The 18,919-nt window shown below is 44.3% G+C and overlaps 1 protein-coding gene across 2 annotated transcripts; it reads left to right on the forward strand.

Moving 5' to 3' along the window:
- The first annotated feature begins 834 nt into the window (after positions 1-834).
- On the forward strand, positions 835-18,919 carry LOC142401574 (vasodilator-stimulated phosphoprotein-like). Of its 2 annotated transcripts, none has more exons than XM_075487043.1 (13): positions 835-1,032; positions 6,731-6,902; positions 10,294-10,474; positions 15,140-15,188; positions 15,397-15,640; positions 15,842-15,933; positions 16,022-16,070; positions 16,187-16,229; positions 16,347-16,386; positions 16,489-16,560; positions 18,353-18,419; positions 18,530-18,587; positions 18,669-18,919. In XM_075487043.1, exons 2-13 carry the CDS (start codon positions 6,765-6,767, stop codon positions 18,716-18,718), a joined length of 1,083 nt encoding a protein of 360 aa, XP_075343158.1. In that variant the 5' UTR covers positions 835-1,032; positions 6,731-6,764; the 3' UTR covers positions 18,719-18,919. The 2 variants fall into 2 exon arrangements, with proteins under 2 accessions (XP_075343158.1, XP_075343157.1); XM_075487042.1 differs by lacking the exon at positions 835-1,032 and adding an exon at positions 2,521-2,881.

Genomic DNA, 18,919 nt, shown 5'->3' on the forward strand with positions numbered 1-18,919 from the left:
TGAATGTAAGAATGCTGCCATACTTGCCCTTGTTTTCCTACCATCCAGGGACCACAATGGAAATAAGCCTTAGGGCTTTTTTGTGTTATCCCTGACTATTTAGTTCTTTTAATGTATGGTTCAGTTGCTGTACCATGTTTTTACAAAATAATAGTCAAATAAATTCATTCATTCATTCATTCATTCATTCATTCATTCATTCATTCATTCATTCATTCAGCGGTGGCCATGGCTTCACCCTTCTGCGAGGGGTAACGCTCTTGATAACTTTTAATGACGGGGGTTGATGCTGATACTGACCGAGTGTCAGAGCGATATGTAAAATATGTTGCAGAAGTTTGTTAAGATGTCAGTCCTAAAAAAAGGCCAAAGCAGCAGCTAAAACTGGACTTTCATTCAAAATGGCTGACTTCCTGTTTGATTCGGAATGTGGCTCCAGGAGGCTCTTTGGTAGGTTACAGGTTACATGTGTGTACCAGAGGGCGCTAGAGAGGTGTTTTAGTGCACCATTAGTTCAGTGTGTGTCCGTCTCTGACATGCAAAGTCTGGTGAGGACTGATATTGGATTGTAGTCAGATGTAAGGATTCCTGTTTCATGGCAAAACATCAAATCGTTCATGTGAAAATCCTCAATTTACCAAAGTGTCACCATGAAAGGCTTTAAGTGTGAGGGATAAATCATTGAGAATTTGCAAGTCATGAACTAACCATCACTTCCTGTTGTCAGTGGGCGGGGCTACGGTGTGGGCAGGGCTCCAGTGTGGGCTCAGTGTTTGTAATACTGTAGAAGGCGTTCTTCAGCCATTTTGGTGGCTCTGTGGCTCTGAGACTCTGACAAACTGCCAGCTAAGCTAACCCATATCTGATGCTTACCTATAAACTAAACCTTTTTACTTTGGGTTTGTTCTGATTGGCTGCTTGTGTAAGCGAGGTTTGGCATCACTGTTGGATATGATGCAGCTGATACCTCGACGCTCTGAAGGCTGTCAGCCTCAGAGACACATTTGGAGAATGAGGAACTGAAAAGTGACGGTAAGAAGTAAGAGGAAGTGAGCAACACTTAAATATGGTTTAACCATTTTTACCTAACCCTAACCCCAGAGAGGAGACAGTCATAGACAATGTGTTCTTTCACATGTGTACATAAGCAGAAATACAGGCAGGCGTGAGCCCAAACACACAGCAAAGATTTACCTCTGACACTTCTCTTCTTTGCTGTACGGGTCTGGCTTGCTAGGCTAGTAATATCCTGGATGACAAAAGGACTTTGTCAGGAGAAGGATTTCCCGAAGATGTTTGGTGCTCTTCTGAAACTTGGAATCAGTCACAAAGGATGGAGTTTGCAGTTGCTTCAGATCACCTCAGGTTGCCCATCACTGTTCTACGAGGAAGCGAGGTGCTGCTGAGAAGGTGTGACAGACTGGAAGTGTGTCTGTTCAACGTTGGCAGGGTCTCAGAATATTGTTTCTGACATATTATATAAAACAGATATTTCCCAGTAAAAACCTTATGGTTGAGAAAATCCATAAGAATATACAACTGAACTATTGAACTCTTCTTTTAGCCTGGCAGTTTCCTCTTTTTGTCATGACTCAGACCGTTTTGATGTGACTTCCATGTCCTGTTAGTTCTGCTTCACCACACAGTCACATACTGCAGCATGATGGCTGCCACTGGAAGAGCTGCTTTTATTACAGTGTCTTTACTTCTATGGATAATGCATCTATGATCAGAATACAAAGCCAGCATTAATACGTAAAAATGTAAATGTACTTTATTTCTACAGCCCTTAGACAATCCTTACGGTGTACCAAAGGGCTTTAGAGCAGGTAATAAATAAAGAGAAGAAGTATGAACAAATAAAAACAATAAAAGAACAGTGAAAGTAATAAAATACAACAAAATCAAATAAGATAAAATCAGATAAAAGTGTCATCATACTACTGGGTATTAAAGCCATTCTAAATAAGCAGGTATTTAGCCCAGATGGGAAGAGGCCCAGGTCAGAAATAAGACGCAGCTGGACGGGGGGCTTATTCCAGAGCCTGGGGGCAGCTTTGGGAAAAGGCTCGCTCACCGCAGGGTTTGTATTCTGACCTGGGCACTTCCAGCAGAAACTGATCTGCTGACCTCAGAGCTCTACCAGGACTGTTAAAAGCTCAGATAAATATGATGGGGCGAGGCCGTTAAGAGCTTTAAAAACAAACATTAAAAGTTTAAAATCAGTTCTCTAAAGGACAGGAAGCCAAAGGAGGGAGTTAAGAACAGGAGTGATGTGCACACGTCTGTTGGTGTTGGTTAAAATACGGGCAGCAGCGTTCTGCACCAGCTGAAGGCGACTGAGAGAAGACTGGGAGACGCCCACATAAAGAGCATTAAAATAGTCTGACTTACGTGTTTGCTTTGAGGCATCACATAAAAGAGCGAGCGGAATCTCTCCTCGTCTTTTATGCAGTGCAAGTTCCCCTTTGCTCCCACATGTGAAGCTTCATGCTCTTCATCCGTCTTACTCTGAAGGATTGTGTGAGATGGACAAACAGCATGGAAATGTGTCCACCAAGACCAACTCACAGACACACAGGCACCAAAAACTGCCCCATTTCCCACCCAGCAGTAACTACATGACAACAGGAGAAAGCTGACAGAAATCAGAGCCGTCAGAGGTGTGAAAACCATTCAGCAGACCAAGTAGACAGGAACAGGAAGAGAGAAAAAACCATCTGAGAATAAGAAGGCAGAAGTGCGAGTGGTTGGTGTTCGTGTCATGAGAGCGGGCGATGAAGGTGCTCATGAGTGAGGTTTGATGTCACAGGCAGCAGATGTGAAGGCTGACTGTTAGAAAGCAGGTCAGATACTGGATTGGACTGCAGCTGGACATGGGGTGAGTCCGTTTATAGTGACAATAATGATGTTTGTGTCAAATTGTGTTTGATTTCATCAGATTCTGCCTCGACTCTACTAAAGAAATCATTTCTTTCTGAGTCAACTGAGTTTGTTTATATGAGGATAATTCAGAGGATAGGTCTTCTTTACAAAGAGAGAACAATTCATTTCCTGCTGTTTGCAGCTTCTGCAGCTCACAGCAGGTGTTCCACTCTTACACTAAAGGAAACCATCAACAGCATCTCTGCTTTTAATGCCCGCAGAACTTATTCTTTTTATTATCACTGACAGCTGTGGAAGTTAGGACATGTTAGACTAAGTGAACAGATACAGTCCATATAAGGAAACATTGTGCTGAGCCCAGGAAGTGGTCAAAACTCAAAAACCTTGTTGACAGGAAGTAAAGATTTCCCACAGACTGAAGAGGTTTCAGAAACTACTGCACTGAGAATAACCCAGTGTACAACCCATATGCAGCACCTTTATTCTCCTTCCTTTTACATTTACATTTTAATGAGGTTATTTGGCAGTGACAAACAATCAGATAATGAGACAGCACCATAGAGAAGCAGAGGCTCCTTCAGAATAATGTTCCTCAACATGAAACTGATCACAAAATATCAGGGAAAACTCTGGAGACAGCTTTATATTAAAGGGACATTGCTGAAAATCAATGGGTGACACGTGTAGTCTGCACACCAGTCAGAGCCGTTCCACCAGCACACTTCCAGAAAGGTGGAAAAAAAACTACTGAAGGCAATAATTTACATCAGAGGGTAGAAAACATCTCAAATGTTGTTTTAAATGGGATGGGGCAACAAGAGGCTGGAGAGTAAGTGGTACAACAAGAATACAGCTGACTGAACATGCTGCTAACTAACTAATCAGGTCAGTAACATCAGTGGGTATGAAAAGAGCACCCGAGAGAGGCAGAAACTCTCAGATGAAAAGATGCATAGAGGTTCAGCAATCTGCAAAACAAATTGAATCTATAAATGTTTCATCACTTTCAGAATAAGACTTTGAATATTCCATTGTATACAGTACATAAGATCATGAAAATATTCAAATCATCTGGAGACAGCCGTGTGCGCATGAGACATGGCTGAAAGCCAATTTGGGATATTCATGATATTCAGGCTCTGCATCAGGTTAGAGCTCCATCAGGTTAGAGCTCCATCAGGTTAGAGCTCCATCAGGTTAGAGCTCCATCAGGTTAGAGCTCCATCAGGTTAGAGCTGCATCAGGTTAGAGCTCCATCAGGTTAGAGCTCCATCAGGTTAGAGCTCCATCAGGTTAGAGCTCCATCAGGTTAGAGCTGCATCAGGTTAGAGCTGCATCAGGTTAGAGCTCCATCAGGTTAGAGCTGCATCAGGTTAGAGCTCCATCAGGTTAGAGCTCCATCAGGTTAGAGCTCCATCAGGTTAGAGCTGCATCAAGTTAGAGCTGCATCAGGTTAGAGCTGCATCAGGTTAGAGCTGCATCAGGTTAGAGCTCCATCAGGTTAGAGCTCCATCAGGTTAGAGCTGCATCAGGTTAGAGCTGCATCAGGTTAGAGCTCCATCAGGTTAGAGCTGCATCAGGTTAGAGCTCCATCAGGTTAGAGCTGCATCAGGTTAGAGCTGCATCAGGTTAGAGCTGCATCAGGTTAGAGCTGCATCAGGTTAGAGCTGCATCAGGTTAGAGCTCCATCAGGTTAGAGCTGCATCAGGTTACAGCTCCATCAGGTTAGAGCTCCATCAGGTTAGAGCTGCATCAGGTTAGAGCTCCATCAGGTTAGAGCTCCATCAGGTTAGAGCTCCATCAGGTTAGAGCTGCATCAGGTTAGAGCTGCATCAAGTTAGAGCTGCATCAGGTTAGAGCTGCATCAGGTTAGAGCTGCATCAGGTTACAGCTCCATCAGGTTAGAGCTCCATCAGGTTAGAGCTGCATCAGGTTAGAGCTGCATCAGGTTAGAGCTGCATCAGGTTACAGCTCCATCAGGTTAGAGCTCCATCAGGTTAGAGCTGCATCAGGTTAGAGCTCCATCAGGTTAGAGCTGCATCAGGTTAGAGCTCCATCAGGTTAGAGCTCCATCAGGTTAGAGCTGCATCAGGTTAGAGCTGCATCAGGTTAGAGCTGCATCAGGTTACAGCTCCATCAGGTTAGAGCTCCATCAGGTTAGAGCTGCATCAGGTTAGAGCTGCATCAGGTTAGAGCTCCATCAGGTTAGAGCTGCATCAGGTTAGAGCTCCATCAGGTTAGAGCTGCATCAGGTTAGAGCTCCATCAGGTTAGAGCTGCATCAGGTTAGAGCTCCATCAGGTTAGAGCTGCATCAGGTTAGAGCTCCATCAGGTTAGAGCTCCATCAGGTTAGAGCTGCATCAGGTTAGAGCTCCATCAGGTTAGAGCTGCATCAGGTTAGAGCTCCATCAGGTTAGAGCTGCATCAGGTTAGAGCTCCATCAGGTTAGAGCTCCATCAGGTTAGAGCTGCATCAGGTTAGAGTTGCATCAGGTTAGAGCTCCATCAGGTTAGAGCTGCATCAGGTTAGAGCTCCATCAGGTTAGAGCTGCATCAGGTTAGAGCTCCATCAGGTTAGAGCTGCATCAGGTTAGAGCTGCATCAGGTTAGAGCTCCATCAGGTTAGAGCTGCATCAGGTTAGAGCTCCATCAGGTTAGAGCTGCATCAGGTTAGAGCTCCATCAGGTTAGAGCTGCATCAGGTTAGAGCTCCATCAGGTTAGAGCTGCATCAGGTTAGAGCTGCATCAGGTTAGAGCTCCATCAGGTTAGAGCTGCATCAGGTTAGAGCTCCATCAGGTTAGAGCTGCATCAGGTTAGAGCTGCATCAGGTTAGAGCTCCATCAGGTTAGAGCTGCATCAGGTTAGAGCTGCATCAGGTTAGAGCTCCATCAGGTTAGAGCTGCATCAGGTTAGAGCTCCATCAGGTTAGAGCTGCATCAGGTTAGAGCTCCATCAGGTTAGAGCTGCATCAGGTTAGAGCTCCATCAGGTTAGAGCTGCATCAGGTTAGAGCTGCATCAAGTTAGATGGTAACATGTGAAGATGATCAGAAACATCTTTGTGCTAAAGATGATCTAAAATGGAGGCAGAGGGGGAAACTGCTCTATGGTCAGATGGATCAAATTAAAAATCCTTTTTGGAAATGATAACCTGTGGTCCTCTGGACTAAAGAGGAGAGGGACCATGTGGCCTGTTGTCAGTGATCTGCTGTAAAGCCTGCCTCCCTTATGGTGTGAGGGGGCATGAGGGGGCAGTAGAGTCTATGAAACGGACCACTTGCACACCTGGAAGGAACCGTAAGTTATCAAAAGGGCAATGGATCCCATCCAGGGGACATTTTTCAGGGGCCTTTGACCTATTTAACATTTACCTATTTACCATTCCATTCTGTTCACATTCAGTTCCTGGCACAGGAGAGAGGAAGCACAGCCTTATATGGTATCATTTTGGGCGTGGAGTATGCAAATCTACTATCCTCGTGCACGTGCACTTAAATACGCACGGGTGCCATTCATCATTGACGCAGGTCGAGACCTTCGTACGACAAAAATGGGAGAAATTTAGAATAAAAATACGAAATGTTCTTGCATGAGGACCTAAGTCTTTTACCTGATGTGGTGGAACCTTTAGTAAGGCACAGAGTCAGTTATTTTCTGAGGAAGACAAGATGCTTTTAAAAATATCTCGTAAGATAGAACAGCACAGTAGAAAGTACAGAGCTGCTCTGACCACTGAGGCATAAAGTATTCTGTTATAATGCACATTGGCCTGTGGTCTGTGGTCTCTGTGCATGCCCTGAATAAGTTCACGTGTTTGTATTCACTCCTCATTACTCCCTCTCACAGGGAGTCAAGCATCTGTCAGGTGAAAGCATCGGTCATGCTGTACGATGACAGCAGCAAGCGCTGGGTGCCGGTAGGATCTGAGGTCCCTCACATGAGTCGTGTTCAGATCTATCACAACCCTGCAGCGAACACCTTCAGAGTGGTGGGCCGCAGGCTGCAGACCGACCAGCAGGTACCAGGCAACACAAGTTAACAACCAGCACTTATACAAGCTTTCTTCTGCTGAAATTACTCACCATTGAATAGATTTTACTTAATTTATGACCCAGTCTTAATGTGTGACATCATGTGACCTCACCTCCATCACAGGACTGAGAGGTTCAGGAGGTCCATAAGGCTTTTTAACACTGACTGCTGAGTTCTTCTCACATTATTTATTTATTTATTTATTGAGCGACATGACTATTTGAATAAAGAATTTTTCTTTTCTATTCAGCATAGTAACCTGTGTTAGAACCCCTTTACAATTCACCCCTTGGCCCTACCCCTTACCCCTTCCCCTCCGTTTTGCGCGTTCACGTGTAGGGGTAGGGGTGTCCCAATACCCTTCCCCTTAGCCCTACCCCTCCGTTGTAGCCCTTGAAACGGAGGGCTTCGGCCAGGCAGACTCCGTTTGAAGGGGTATGATATATTTCCCAGAGTACAACGCGACTACCGGGAGATCGCGAGTCTTTTTAAAAATGGCAGAAGCAAGAGCACCACACAAATGTAAGTTCTTCTATCTTTTTGCCATAATTTAACTGTTTTAACCGTTTTAGGTTGTGATAACTGGTGTATTGTGTGAGTTTAACATGGTGGCAATGTGTAGTTATTTTCTGTTATAAACGCACATGGGAAAAGTCTCTATTAGCCTACTATGGAGTAATCGGTCAATGCATGTGCTGCGACAGTCGCAAAACAACAAAGTTGTCGTTTTTGAAATTGTAACTCGAGTATTTACAAGCAATGTAGTTGGTTAACCATAGAGAAGTTCCTTTTAAGTGACGTGAGCGTCATTTCGCTACCTATTATCACAAGTATTCATATACGTGACTGTGATTCACAGGGACTCAAGCACAAAAAATGAGCCTGATCACGAAGGCGAAGATCTGTTTCTAAAGTCATCCCCATCCCCAAAAAGAAGTAGGAAGTCCGATCCCATAATGGATTACCTGATACAGGAGAGCCTGAAGGAGCAGAAGCGCCACGAGCAGAAAACAGAGCGCTTTTTAGCTCGGTTTGAGCGCATGATAGACAATTTTACGGTGAGTTGATGCGCCATGCACCTATTGTACACACAGCCACCACTACCGCATTCTGAAACACCTTTTTTTAATTTTTTACAATGGATGAAGGTGCATGCTATAATGTCATGTCGTGTCTTGTTCCCCCAGAACATCACTGAGCCCATGCAGCACCTCCGATGTGCCATGCACCTTCGCTGTTCCTGCTCCGGTCATCTCGTTCTTGATGATTGCACTGTTGCCTGTTTATATTCATATTGTTTATATTCATACTGTTTATTGTCCATATTTGCACCACACACTTTAAGCTGTTATTTCTGAAAATAAGCTGCCTTACCAGTCTGTAATGTGAGCCTAATAAAAGAAATTAAGGACAAAAGGTTTGTGAGCATGATTATCACATCAACATCATATGAACGACTGGAACGGATATTGGTATGAAGAGATTTATTATACAAGGGATAACAAAAAAATTGGGGTACATGTTGTGGTCCAATGTAGCCTGGCTGACGCGTCCACAATCTCGATGAGATGGTGGTCTGGGAACTAGGTGTGCATTTTCTCGTATTTGAGGCGTGGTTTACGAATGCCTAGAGCCGTTTATTGGGCGCTACGAATGTCTATCAAATGACGTCAGGTTCTTCCCATGCTGCTTTGCGCGCGATTCATAGCCAATTGTATCACTTATACCAGATGACGACAGAAATTCGACGAGGAAGAAGAAAAAAATGGGAAATAAAAGTAAACTTGCGCTCTAAGCTACTTAAATTGACAACAAAGTAGGCCTATATGCTATATTCTACATGAATTTTTATGTTGTAGAGTTGTGAATTTATTTTAATAATGGAGAAATTGAGCAGCCTTGCTTTGTTGTCTACAGTAGTAGATCAACCCTCATCTTACTTTGAAGCTCCCAGCTCCCAGAAGTGACGTCAACGAAGCTTTAGCAGCAGAAAAGCTATCAGGCTTGTGTTGATGATAATAATAAACTCCTGGACTATGTACAAACTTCCAAATGCATCGTTTTGTGAGTACAGACCATATTTGTACAACTGTAGAAGTTTGGTGTCATGACATGTGATTTTAGTGTGGTAATTTTGGAGATACTGCCAGGGTCCGTTAGCGCTTGTACTAAGCTATTCGGGATAACTCGGTAACTCAGCTGATGTTCAGCCAATATCGGAAAAACTTCGGGTGGGCTACTTGGCTGGATGTCACGGTTCAAATGACCCTAGGGTGAATCTACTCCGAAACACTTTCTAAGGCTGCATTGAACGGTAACGTTGTGTCCGCTGTCATGTTGGATTAACGCTCTACAAGCTTCGGTGTAGCGCATAGACGTCGTCATCGTCTTGCTGCCCCCCCCCCCCGTTCTGTGATTGGTTCCCAAACTCTAGCAAAAATAAGGGCGGTGGTTTCCAGGCTGACTTTGCAGTGAGAATGAAATCGAGCGCAAAGCAGCATGGGAATTCCCAGGCTAGGTCCAATGGGCAATAATTTGTAGGATGACCCGTCTGCTGGAAAGAAAAACATGGAAAGATCAGGCTTTCATCCTCCCAAACCAACACATTGATAGCACACACAATGCAGTGCATTTATTTAAGTCATCAAATCTGAACCAGGTACAAAGAAAACCGCTTCAAAAACGCATGAGCTGCATGTTTATTCCAAACGGAACGAGGCGAGTAACAAAGGCTAAACGTTAGCTTATGCTTTCAGCTAGGTTAGCCAGGTTAGGATACTACTCCAATCAATAAATCAGCAAATCCAACGAGACAAGCAAATTGTTTCTATATTACACGATATCACAAATGTACAGTTAGAAGCACTTTCAAACACACACACACATTATCATATTCACACGCCAGCTCTGGAAGCTACCAGCTGCTCACTCACACGCGTTATTTGCATTAATTTCTCATTCTACATACCGTAACAAGATCCAGCAATGCTCCCAGATGTCGAAGACGCCTTCGCCTGATGGCACTCCGTCGATTCGACGCAGATATTTCTAAAAATATCCGAATAGCCCAGGACAGCGCGAACACCACAGCAGCAGGCGTTTGTTTACGTCTGGCTAAAGCTGTCGCTTTTGGTTACTTAACAACTGACGGCGCGGACTTATTACGTTCGTGAGTGTGAAGTGCTGTCCCAATTCGAAGGGGTAGGGCTAAGGGGTAGAAAATAGAATTGGGATTGGGCCATAATCTCATATAGCTCAGGCAATAACAGTGTGAACTGCAGATGACCATGGAACTGATGTTACAAAATGTTTCGCTTTGTACAGGGATTCATTTGATTGTAAACTATTCCTCCCTTGTCCCGTGCTTCTCGCTTCAGGTGGTGATCAACTGTCCCATTATCAAAGGGATGAAATATAATCAAGCCACAGCAACTTTCCATCAGTGGCGCGATGCCAAACAGGTGTGGGGGCTGAACTTTGGAAGTAAAGAGGATGCTGCTCTCTTTGCTGTCTCCATGACGCAGGCGTTGGAGGCTCTCAGTGCGTCAGCAGGCTCAGGTAACCACAGCTGTGCACATTACACTAACCCATTACACATTACACATTACACATTACCCTGACCCATCCAGTTCAGGCAGAGCGAAGGGTTATTGTATTGTTCATGTGCCAAATCTCAGACTGTGAGTAGGAGTTCTTTGATAGAATTTAAAATACTTTTCATGTATTCTTAGTTGGATAAATGACTGAAGCTGTTTCATGGCCACTATAATTGCTCTTGTGCTTGATGAGCTGCCATGATTTGTGCTATGCTTCGGCCTTTTCTTGCTACCGATAGGACTTTTCGATATCAGCTACTTCTCCAATGCGTTGGTGGTACATGCAGCGCAGAGGCTTACCCCTCTAACACGGGTCCTCCCCTTCACTACATTTCAGCTGTCTGAAACATTAGTTCATGTCTGCCATTCAACACTGGGGGCCATCTCTCTGATGTCTTCCTGAGTCTTTGCTGGTAGTTGAACGGAATCAGGCCCTACTGGGGATCCTTCGTGATCCGGTATGTCCTACCTTGGGTCAGCCAGTCAGTGCGGTGCTGGAGACTGCAGGACAAAGACTCACAGCTCTGACTACCTGGGTACACCAGAGAAGATGAAGCCAAGAAAATAAATAGGATGTTCATTTGCACACCATCCAATGGCCCTCATTTATCAAGCCGTCGTAGAAAGCATCGCATATATGAGCGGAGAACTCGTCGTACGCAGAGGCTCAAGTGAGATTTACAGAACATGCGTACCACACCAATCCCATCGTAAAACCGAGCGGCTGTTGATAAATTCGGTGGCTGAAATCCATCGTAATGATCCTAACCACGCCTTCTACAAAAGGCCGCACCTCTAGAATTTGCGACATGGATAGACGAAAGGCGGCAAAGAAACGCTGTCACCAGCGTTGGCGATGTAAATCGCAGACCGGACGAGGTATGTATTTTTCCCTACTGTGATGGTCAATAAAATGTGATAAACTCCAGATTAAATGAAATCTAAAATTGAACGATGTTTTACTTTTTCTCCAATAAGATCAGGAAGAAGTGGTCCGATATGAAATTGGCCAAAAAAAGAAGGTCGCAGCTGTCCGACGCAGTATGTGGTGGGGGGGGTACGATCCAGGTTTGGATTTGAGTGCCTTGGAGGAGAGGGTGGCTGGTCTGATCGGAGCTACGTCCTCATCGGGCGTGCCGGGGAAACTTGACAATGATGCGCCCATGTCAGAGCTCGAGAATGGTAAGAATGACTGCACACCCAAGACGTTTAAATAAAACAGTTGCTTTAATTTTCAACACAAATGAGTTTCCTAATCAAACTAATATTTTTCATTCACAGATGAATCCGAAGTGGCATCCGGGCAACCTGACCCGCGCGACGAATACGCGGCCCCGTCAACATCCGAAGCCTCTGCCTCTGCCCCCCGGTCTGCAGCGTCACACCGGCCAGCCGTGTTAACCACAGAGGTCCTAGAAAGACAAACAGAGATCGTGAAGTGGATGATGGCTTTAACACACACCATGCAATCTATCGACAGTACATTGAAAGACATAAATGAAACACTGAAGTCACAGAATAAATGCTGAAAGAAATCCTTGTTCTCCTTTCTTTTTTCCTTGAATAACAGAATGCTTACCGAAAGTCAGAATCGCTGAATAAGTTCCTCTCTCCTCCTGAGCGCTCTTGGCTGTGCAGGCTGGTGGTAGGGATCTCTGGGTACGGGGTCCTCTGGATGTACATCTGGAAATGGCACTCTTTTGGGCAATGTTATGGAGATCCCCGCATGCAATAATAATATTGCATACCTTTTCGGGCGTATAGGGTTCCCCCCGCAACCTAGAGACAGATCCAGCTTTAAGAGCCCTGTACACCTCTCCACAGTGGCTCGCGTGCGCGTATGCGCAGTGTTAAAGCGCCTCTCCTGTTCGGTGTGAGGGTGCACGGTTGAATAATGAGCCATCACTCTTCCAATTACGGAGTTGTACTTGTTTAATTTATTTAATTTGCGTTTATGTTTATATTTATGTTGAAGTCAAATAAAACATGGGCCTTCTTTGAAGTGATAAGTCTGTAATTTTAACCTAGGGATTTGTTGCGACTCCTGAGGCACGCACTAGTGACGCTGCTGTGTTGCAGTCACCGCAAGTCAAAATGGAAAAGTGCGTACACCGGCCTCAGACCTGTCGTGGCGATTTCATCTTTCCTGCGCTCACGATGGATTTGATAAATGCCAACCTTTGCGCAGAAAAGAACGTACACACGACCTACGCACGTTTTTCGTCTTACGCAAGTTTGATAAATGAGGGCCAATGTGTTCTGAGTGGCAGGGCAATGAGGTGAGGATTTACCCACCCAGTGCAGAGACTGACCAATACAGGAAGCACATATGGGAGAAAGAGGGATCACGTAACACTAGTGTTCCAGGGTTAGTGGATTTGAGAGCTGACCACAGCAATCTCAGAACAAGAATCATTGACCATCACCACGGCATCTAGGAAAAAGGCTTTTCCTCCTCAGGATTTACAGCAAGGAAATCTGAATGTCAGTTGGACTAGATAAAAATGGCTGAATTGTTTCAAAGAGACACTCAGGGGCTTTACCTTTCAGAGGGCACCATAGCACATGTTGAGGACAGATAAATTCCTTGAGGTCCCACAGGAAGTCAGCCACAACCACCAACAAAGACTGAGGCAGGTCCTGAAGAGTTGAATGGGAGGAACAAAATCTGAGCCTATCAACAATCAGTTACCCCACTAGTATAATGACCTAGGCGAAGGAGGAGATGAAACCCCTGATATCAAGACAAGAAAGCCCCTCAGAATGCATTGAGGGTTTCACCCCAAGTCCAGCAGCCTGAGAATATATATAAACTGGAATGAGTGAGGTTGGGGGCTAATAAGCATCAGAGCCCCAATCCAGAACAAAACAACAATCTGAATTCATCAGATGGTCATCAAAGGGACCATCGGGGAAGGATATGCTTCAGCATGGTATGTACCACGGCTGATATGGAGAAGTCCTCTCGGTGGTTGGAAAAAGCTGGTCTGAAAGACCGTATGGAGCTACTAATCATGGCAGCTCAAGAACAGGCCCTGAGCACAAGAGCAATAAAAGGCAGGGTCTTCCACAGCAGATAGGACCCCAGGTGCAGGCTGAGCAAAGGGGCCTTCGAGAGGGGCCGTCACCTGGTGTCAGGGGGTAGGAAGCAGGCAGGAACATCTGTTCAGGAACATGTGTTTTTTTTATTTTATTTTTTTTATTTAGTTTATTTAGTCAGGGACCATGTGCAAAGTACATTAATGACAAAAGTAAAGAGATGACCTGCACTAGATTGTAGCTTAGCCATCTGCAGTCCCTGGGCAGGTTAGAAACATAAAATACAATAAAATAGAAGCAGTCACTCAGGCAAAGACCACACACACACACACACACACATACACACACAACATAAAAAGATTATCATATGCAAATGCTCAGCAAAATGTCAAAACAGTCATGTGCAAATCTATTAGTGGTGACAAGACTGATTACATAAAAGCCATTGCTTCACTTCACGTAAAAAGGTATAAAAATTTGCAATGTTTTTTATGTGGGTGGGAAGGGTATTCCATTGCTTAGTTGCTCTAAAAGAAAAGGCAGATTGTGCAAATGCAGTGCGCCGACTTGGGAGGCTACAGTTTCCCCTGCTGGTAGATCTAGTTGCTCTGCTTGTGCGTTCAGAGCAAGGATGGATGAAGGTTTTCAGAGGTGGTGGAGCGGTATTGTGGATAATTTTGTGCATGAGGCGTATATCAGAATATTGGATGAGGTTGTCAAAGCTGAGCAAGTTATACTTGTCCAGTATGACACAGTGGTGAAATTGAGAGGGACGTCTGTCCAAAACTTTAAGAGCTTGTTTGTAAAGTGATGCAATTGATTTCATGGCAGTCTTGGTAGCCTGAGACCAGCTTGACATACAGTAGTGTAAATGAGACATTATCATGGCATTTACATAGGTCTTTGCAGCATCAACAGTTAGGGAATTGCGAATATGTCTCAAATTTGCTATGCTGTATTTCACAGTGTTGCCCAGTTTTTTAATGTGTTTCTTAAAAGTAAGTGTGGAGTCTAAAGTCACTCCCAAATATTTAAACTCATCAACATTTTTTAACGGTTCTCCACTTACATATATATTTGGTACAGACTTTAGTTTACATCTGTTTTTAAAAAACATGGTGACAGTTTTATCAGTATTAAGTGTAAGACAAGAATTGGTCAACTACTTGGTAACCTTAGTGAGAGTTTGTGTCAGTGTGTTTGCAACTTGTTCTGAGTCTTTGCCATGTGTGAACAATACTGTATCATCAGCATACATCAATATTTCCACACCATCACATACTGATGGGAGGTCATTGATGTATGCGCTGAACAGAAGTGGCCCCAAAATGGAACCTTGCGGTACCCCCATAGAGCATGCTCTGAGGGATGATGTTTTATCCTTTATCCTGACACACTGGGAACGATTTAAAAGATAAGACTCAATCCAATACAATACACTTGGAGACAACTGAAAGCTAGCTAATTTCAATTCAGGAACATCTGTATACACATACACACTCATATATTAAGTGTATACTTATATTTACATTGTTCGGGGGGGTTAGGGGGCAGCACTTGGTATCTCACACAATGCTGGTTTCCACAGAGCCACCTCAAAGTAAACCACCTGCACCACAGCTGGATCAACAGAGAAGGTACGATTCTTTTCCCAATGATTCAAAGACTAATATTTGTATTCACCCCTGATCCTTGTCATTGGACTTTTTAAAGGCAGCAATCAGAACCTGCAGGATTTTTACAACTGAGAGACAAATTATTTGTAGTTTCTGTAGTTTCTGGTCACAGTTCCATCTTTTATTCATGTCAGATTGTTTGTTTTGTCTAAACCGTGGTTCTGTTCAGACTGGAGCCACAGACTCAGGACCTTCCTACAGCCACTGCCCCACCAGCTGCTCCACCTGCCCCTCCACCACCCCCAGGCCCACCCCCGGCTGCCTCTGGGATGTGCCCACCTGCTCCTCCTCCCCCTCCTGCCCCTGCTTCCGGTGGCCTAGCTCCACCCGCACCACCTCCACCCCCTGCGGGAGGAAGTGGAAATGATCTCGCTGCTGCCCTTGCAGGAGCCAAACTGCGTAAAACCCAGAAGGTGAGGCCTGTGCAGCAGGACTGGAGCTTATAAAGGGGGCCACATGAAATCAGGACCTCAGGGACCACAGATAAAAGATCTGACACCCAGCTCCAGCGTCTGCTTTCTCTCAGTTAACTTGATGCTCACCTAACTGTAGAAGCGCTGTTCTAATAGAGCATGAATGGAATAAGCTGATCGGAGGTGTTTTTGTGTTCCAAGGATGAGGGAGGGGCACCGGCACCCAAACCAGCACCCTCATCTGGGGGAGGAGGGGACCTGATGGGAGAAATGAGCGCCATGCTGGCAAGGAGGCGAGTGACTGCTAAAGATATGTGATGAGTGTGAGATAATGATGCTGCTTGGCCTCCTCATGACTGAACTGAAATGTCTTTGAAACAGGAGGAAAGTTACCGATAAGCCTGCTGTGAAAAAGGAGGAACCTTCCAAGGTAAGGTCCCTCAGTCCTTTCAAAATGATTCTGCTCCCTCTCATTATTCTGTAGTAATTGTAGAATAAAGATATTTAGCTGAATAATAACTGCAGTTTATCTGTACATGACTGCAGGAAGAATGCAACTCTGCAAGCTCAAACTTATCAGGACCTGCAGGTGCGTAAGCTCTGTGAAATGATAGATAGATACCACAGTTTGGACCAGCATGGAAGGAAGAGACATTTGGTATTAAGTGATGATACATAAAACTAATAATAGGAAATATTTCAACAGAAAACAACCAGCCAAAGGAAAAATGTGCCACCATGCCAAGGTAAGAACCTGATCCATCTCATGGTTACATAATAAAAACATACACACACTTTTCCAGCAACCCAACAAACATCTTTACAGCATCTGCATGTTCTTGCTTTAGGGCCAAACCCTTAACCAGCACTCAGAGTCCCGGCTCCAGCCCGTCTGTCTCCACCACGGCTCCTGCATCCAGGTACCAGCACGCCCTCTGACCTGTCCTGCTCCCCTTTACACGCTGTTTACACGCTGTTTACACGCTGTTTACATGCTGTTTACACGCTGTTTACATGCTGTTTACACGCTGTTTACATGCTGTTTACATGCTGTTTACATGCTGTTTACACGCTGTTTACATGCTGTTTACACGCTGTTTACACGCTGTTTACATGCTGTTTACACACTGTTTACACGCTGTTTACACACTGTTTACACGCTGTTTACATGCTGTTTACATGCTGTTTACACACTGTTTACACGCTGTTTACACACTGTTTACACGCTGTTTACACACTGTTTACACGCTGTTTACACACTGTTTACACGCTGTTTACATGCTGTTTACATGCTGTTTACACACTGTTTACACGCTGTTTACATGCTGTTTACATGCTGTTTACACACTGTTTACACGCTGTTTACACGCTGTTTACACACTGTTTACACGCTGTTTACATGCTGTTTACACACTGTTTACACGCTGTTTACAGGCTGTTTACATGCTGTTTACACGCTGTTTACATGCTGTTTACACGCTGTTTACATGCTGTTTACACGCTGTTTACATGCTGTTTACACGGTGTTTACACGCTGTTTACACGCTGTTTACACACTGTTTACACACTGTTTACACACTGTTTACACGCTGTTTACACGCTGTTTACACGCTGTTTACATGCTGTTTACACGCTGTTTACATGCTGTTTACACGCTGTTGACACGCTGTTTACATGCTGTTTACATGCTGTTTACACGCTGTTTACACGCTGTTTACACGCTGTTTACATGCTGTTTACACGCTGTTTACACACTGTTTACACGCTGTTTACACGCTGTTTACATGCTGTTTACACACTGTTTACATGCTGTTGACACGCTGTTTACAAGCTGTTTACATGCTGTTTACATGCTGTTTACACGCTGTTTACATGCTGTTTACATGCTGTTTACACGCTTTTTACACGCTTTTTACACGCTGTTTACATGCTGTTTACATGCTGTTTACACGCTGTTTACATGCTGTTTACATGCTGTTTACACGCTGTTTATACGCTGTTTACATGCTGTTTACACGCTGTTTACATGCTGTTTACACGCTGTTTACATGCTGTTTACACGCTTTTTATACGCTGTTTACATGCTGTTTACACGCTGTTTACATGCTGTTTACATGCTGTTTACACGCTGTTTACATGCTGTTTACATGCTGTTTACACGCTGTTTATACGCTGTTTACATGCTGTTTACACGCTGTTTACATGCTGTTTACATGCTGTTTACAAGCTGTTTACACGCTGTTTACATGCTGTTTACACGCTGTTTACAAGCTGTTTACATGCTGTTTACATGCTGTTTACACGCTGTTTACATGCTGTTTACACGCTTTTTACACGCTGTTTACACGCTGTTTACATGCTGTTTACACGCTGTTTACACGCTTTTTACACGCTGTTTACATGCTGTTTACATGCTGTTTACATGCTTAGAGAGTGAGCTGGGAGACATCGCTCTGTGCTCAATCCTCACACTGCAACCCTCACCTGTGTGCTTCTCGATTCATTAATTAAGCTCTCTACAACTGGGTCTTAGTTCAGAGTTCTAGCGAGAGACTGAAGCCAGTTTCTAAGCTAATCTAATGCACATGTTGAGCTAAACGTTGGAGAAAATTAAATGATACTAGAGACAGAAACATGCAGACTCCTTTCTTGCTGCTTCTCCTGTGCAGCCTACTCTTTGGCTGAGGGTAAATGTAGATGTTTCTCGTCCAGGCTTAAAGCGGTGAAGAAGAATGCAGACAGAGCAGAAGATCCTACAGATCTGGAATGTATTAAACAGGTTAGATCTTCAATCTTTATTTGGATGTACAAGAGTAAACTGGTTTGTAAGCTAAGTTATAAAGCAAAGAAACACGACTATGGCGTAATGGTACTGCTGTGTGGTTGAAGGAAATCATTGAAGAAGTGAAAAAGGAGCTCCACAAAATGAAGGAGGAGATCATCACCGGTGAGTTTTAAAGAGGACATCCTCATCGTTAAGTCAAATTTCAAAGCTGCATGGTGAATGATGGTCATTGGTCTCTTCCAGCACTGATCCAGGAGCTGCACACTGCACAGCCCCAGGGTGAAGACTGCTGAAAGACTGCTGAAAGACTGCTGAAAGACGGAGGAGTTTAATGATGACATGTTACTGCTGTACTGCAGCTCAGGCCTTCGTTTCACTGTGATGCCATTTTTCTGTCTGCGCAGTTCTCTGTATTTATGCACCTTCTGTCTCCTTCATCAGAACCCCACTGATCACACCAATGCTGATAAAAAGAGTTATAAAGCTCATAAAGA

The sequence above is a fragment of the Odontesthes bonariensis genome, chromosome 16 (genome assembly GCF_027942865.1).
Source record: "Odontesthes bonariensis isolate fOdoBon6 chromosome 16, fOdoBon6.hap1, whole genome shotgun sequence".
Lineage (NCBI taxonomy): Eukaryota > Metazoa > Chordata > Actinopteri > Atheriniformes > Atherinopsidae > Odontesthes > Odontesthes bonariensis.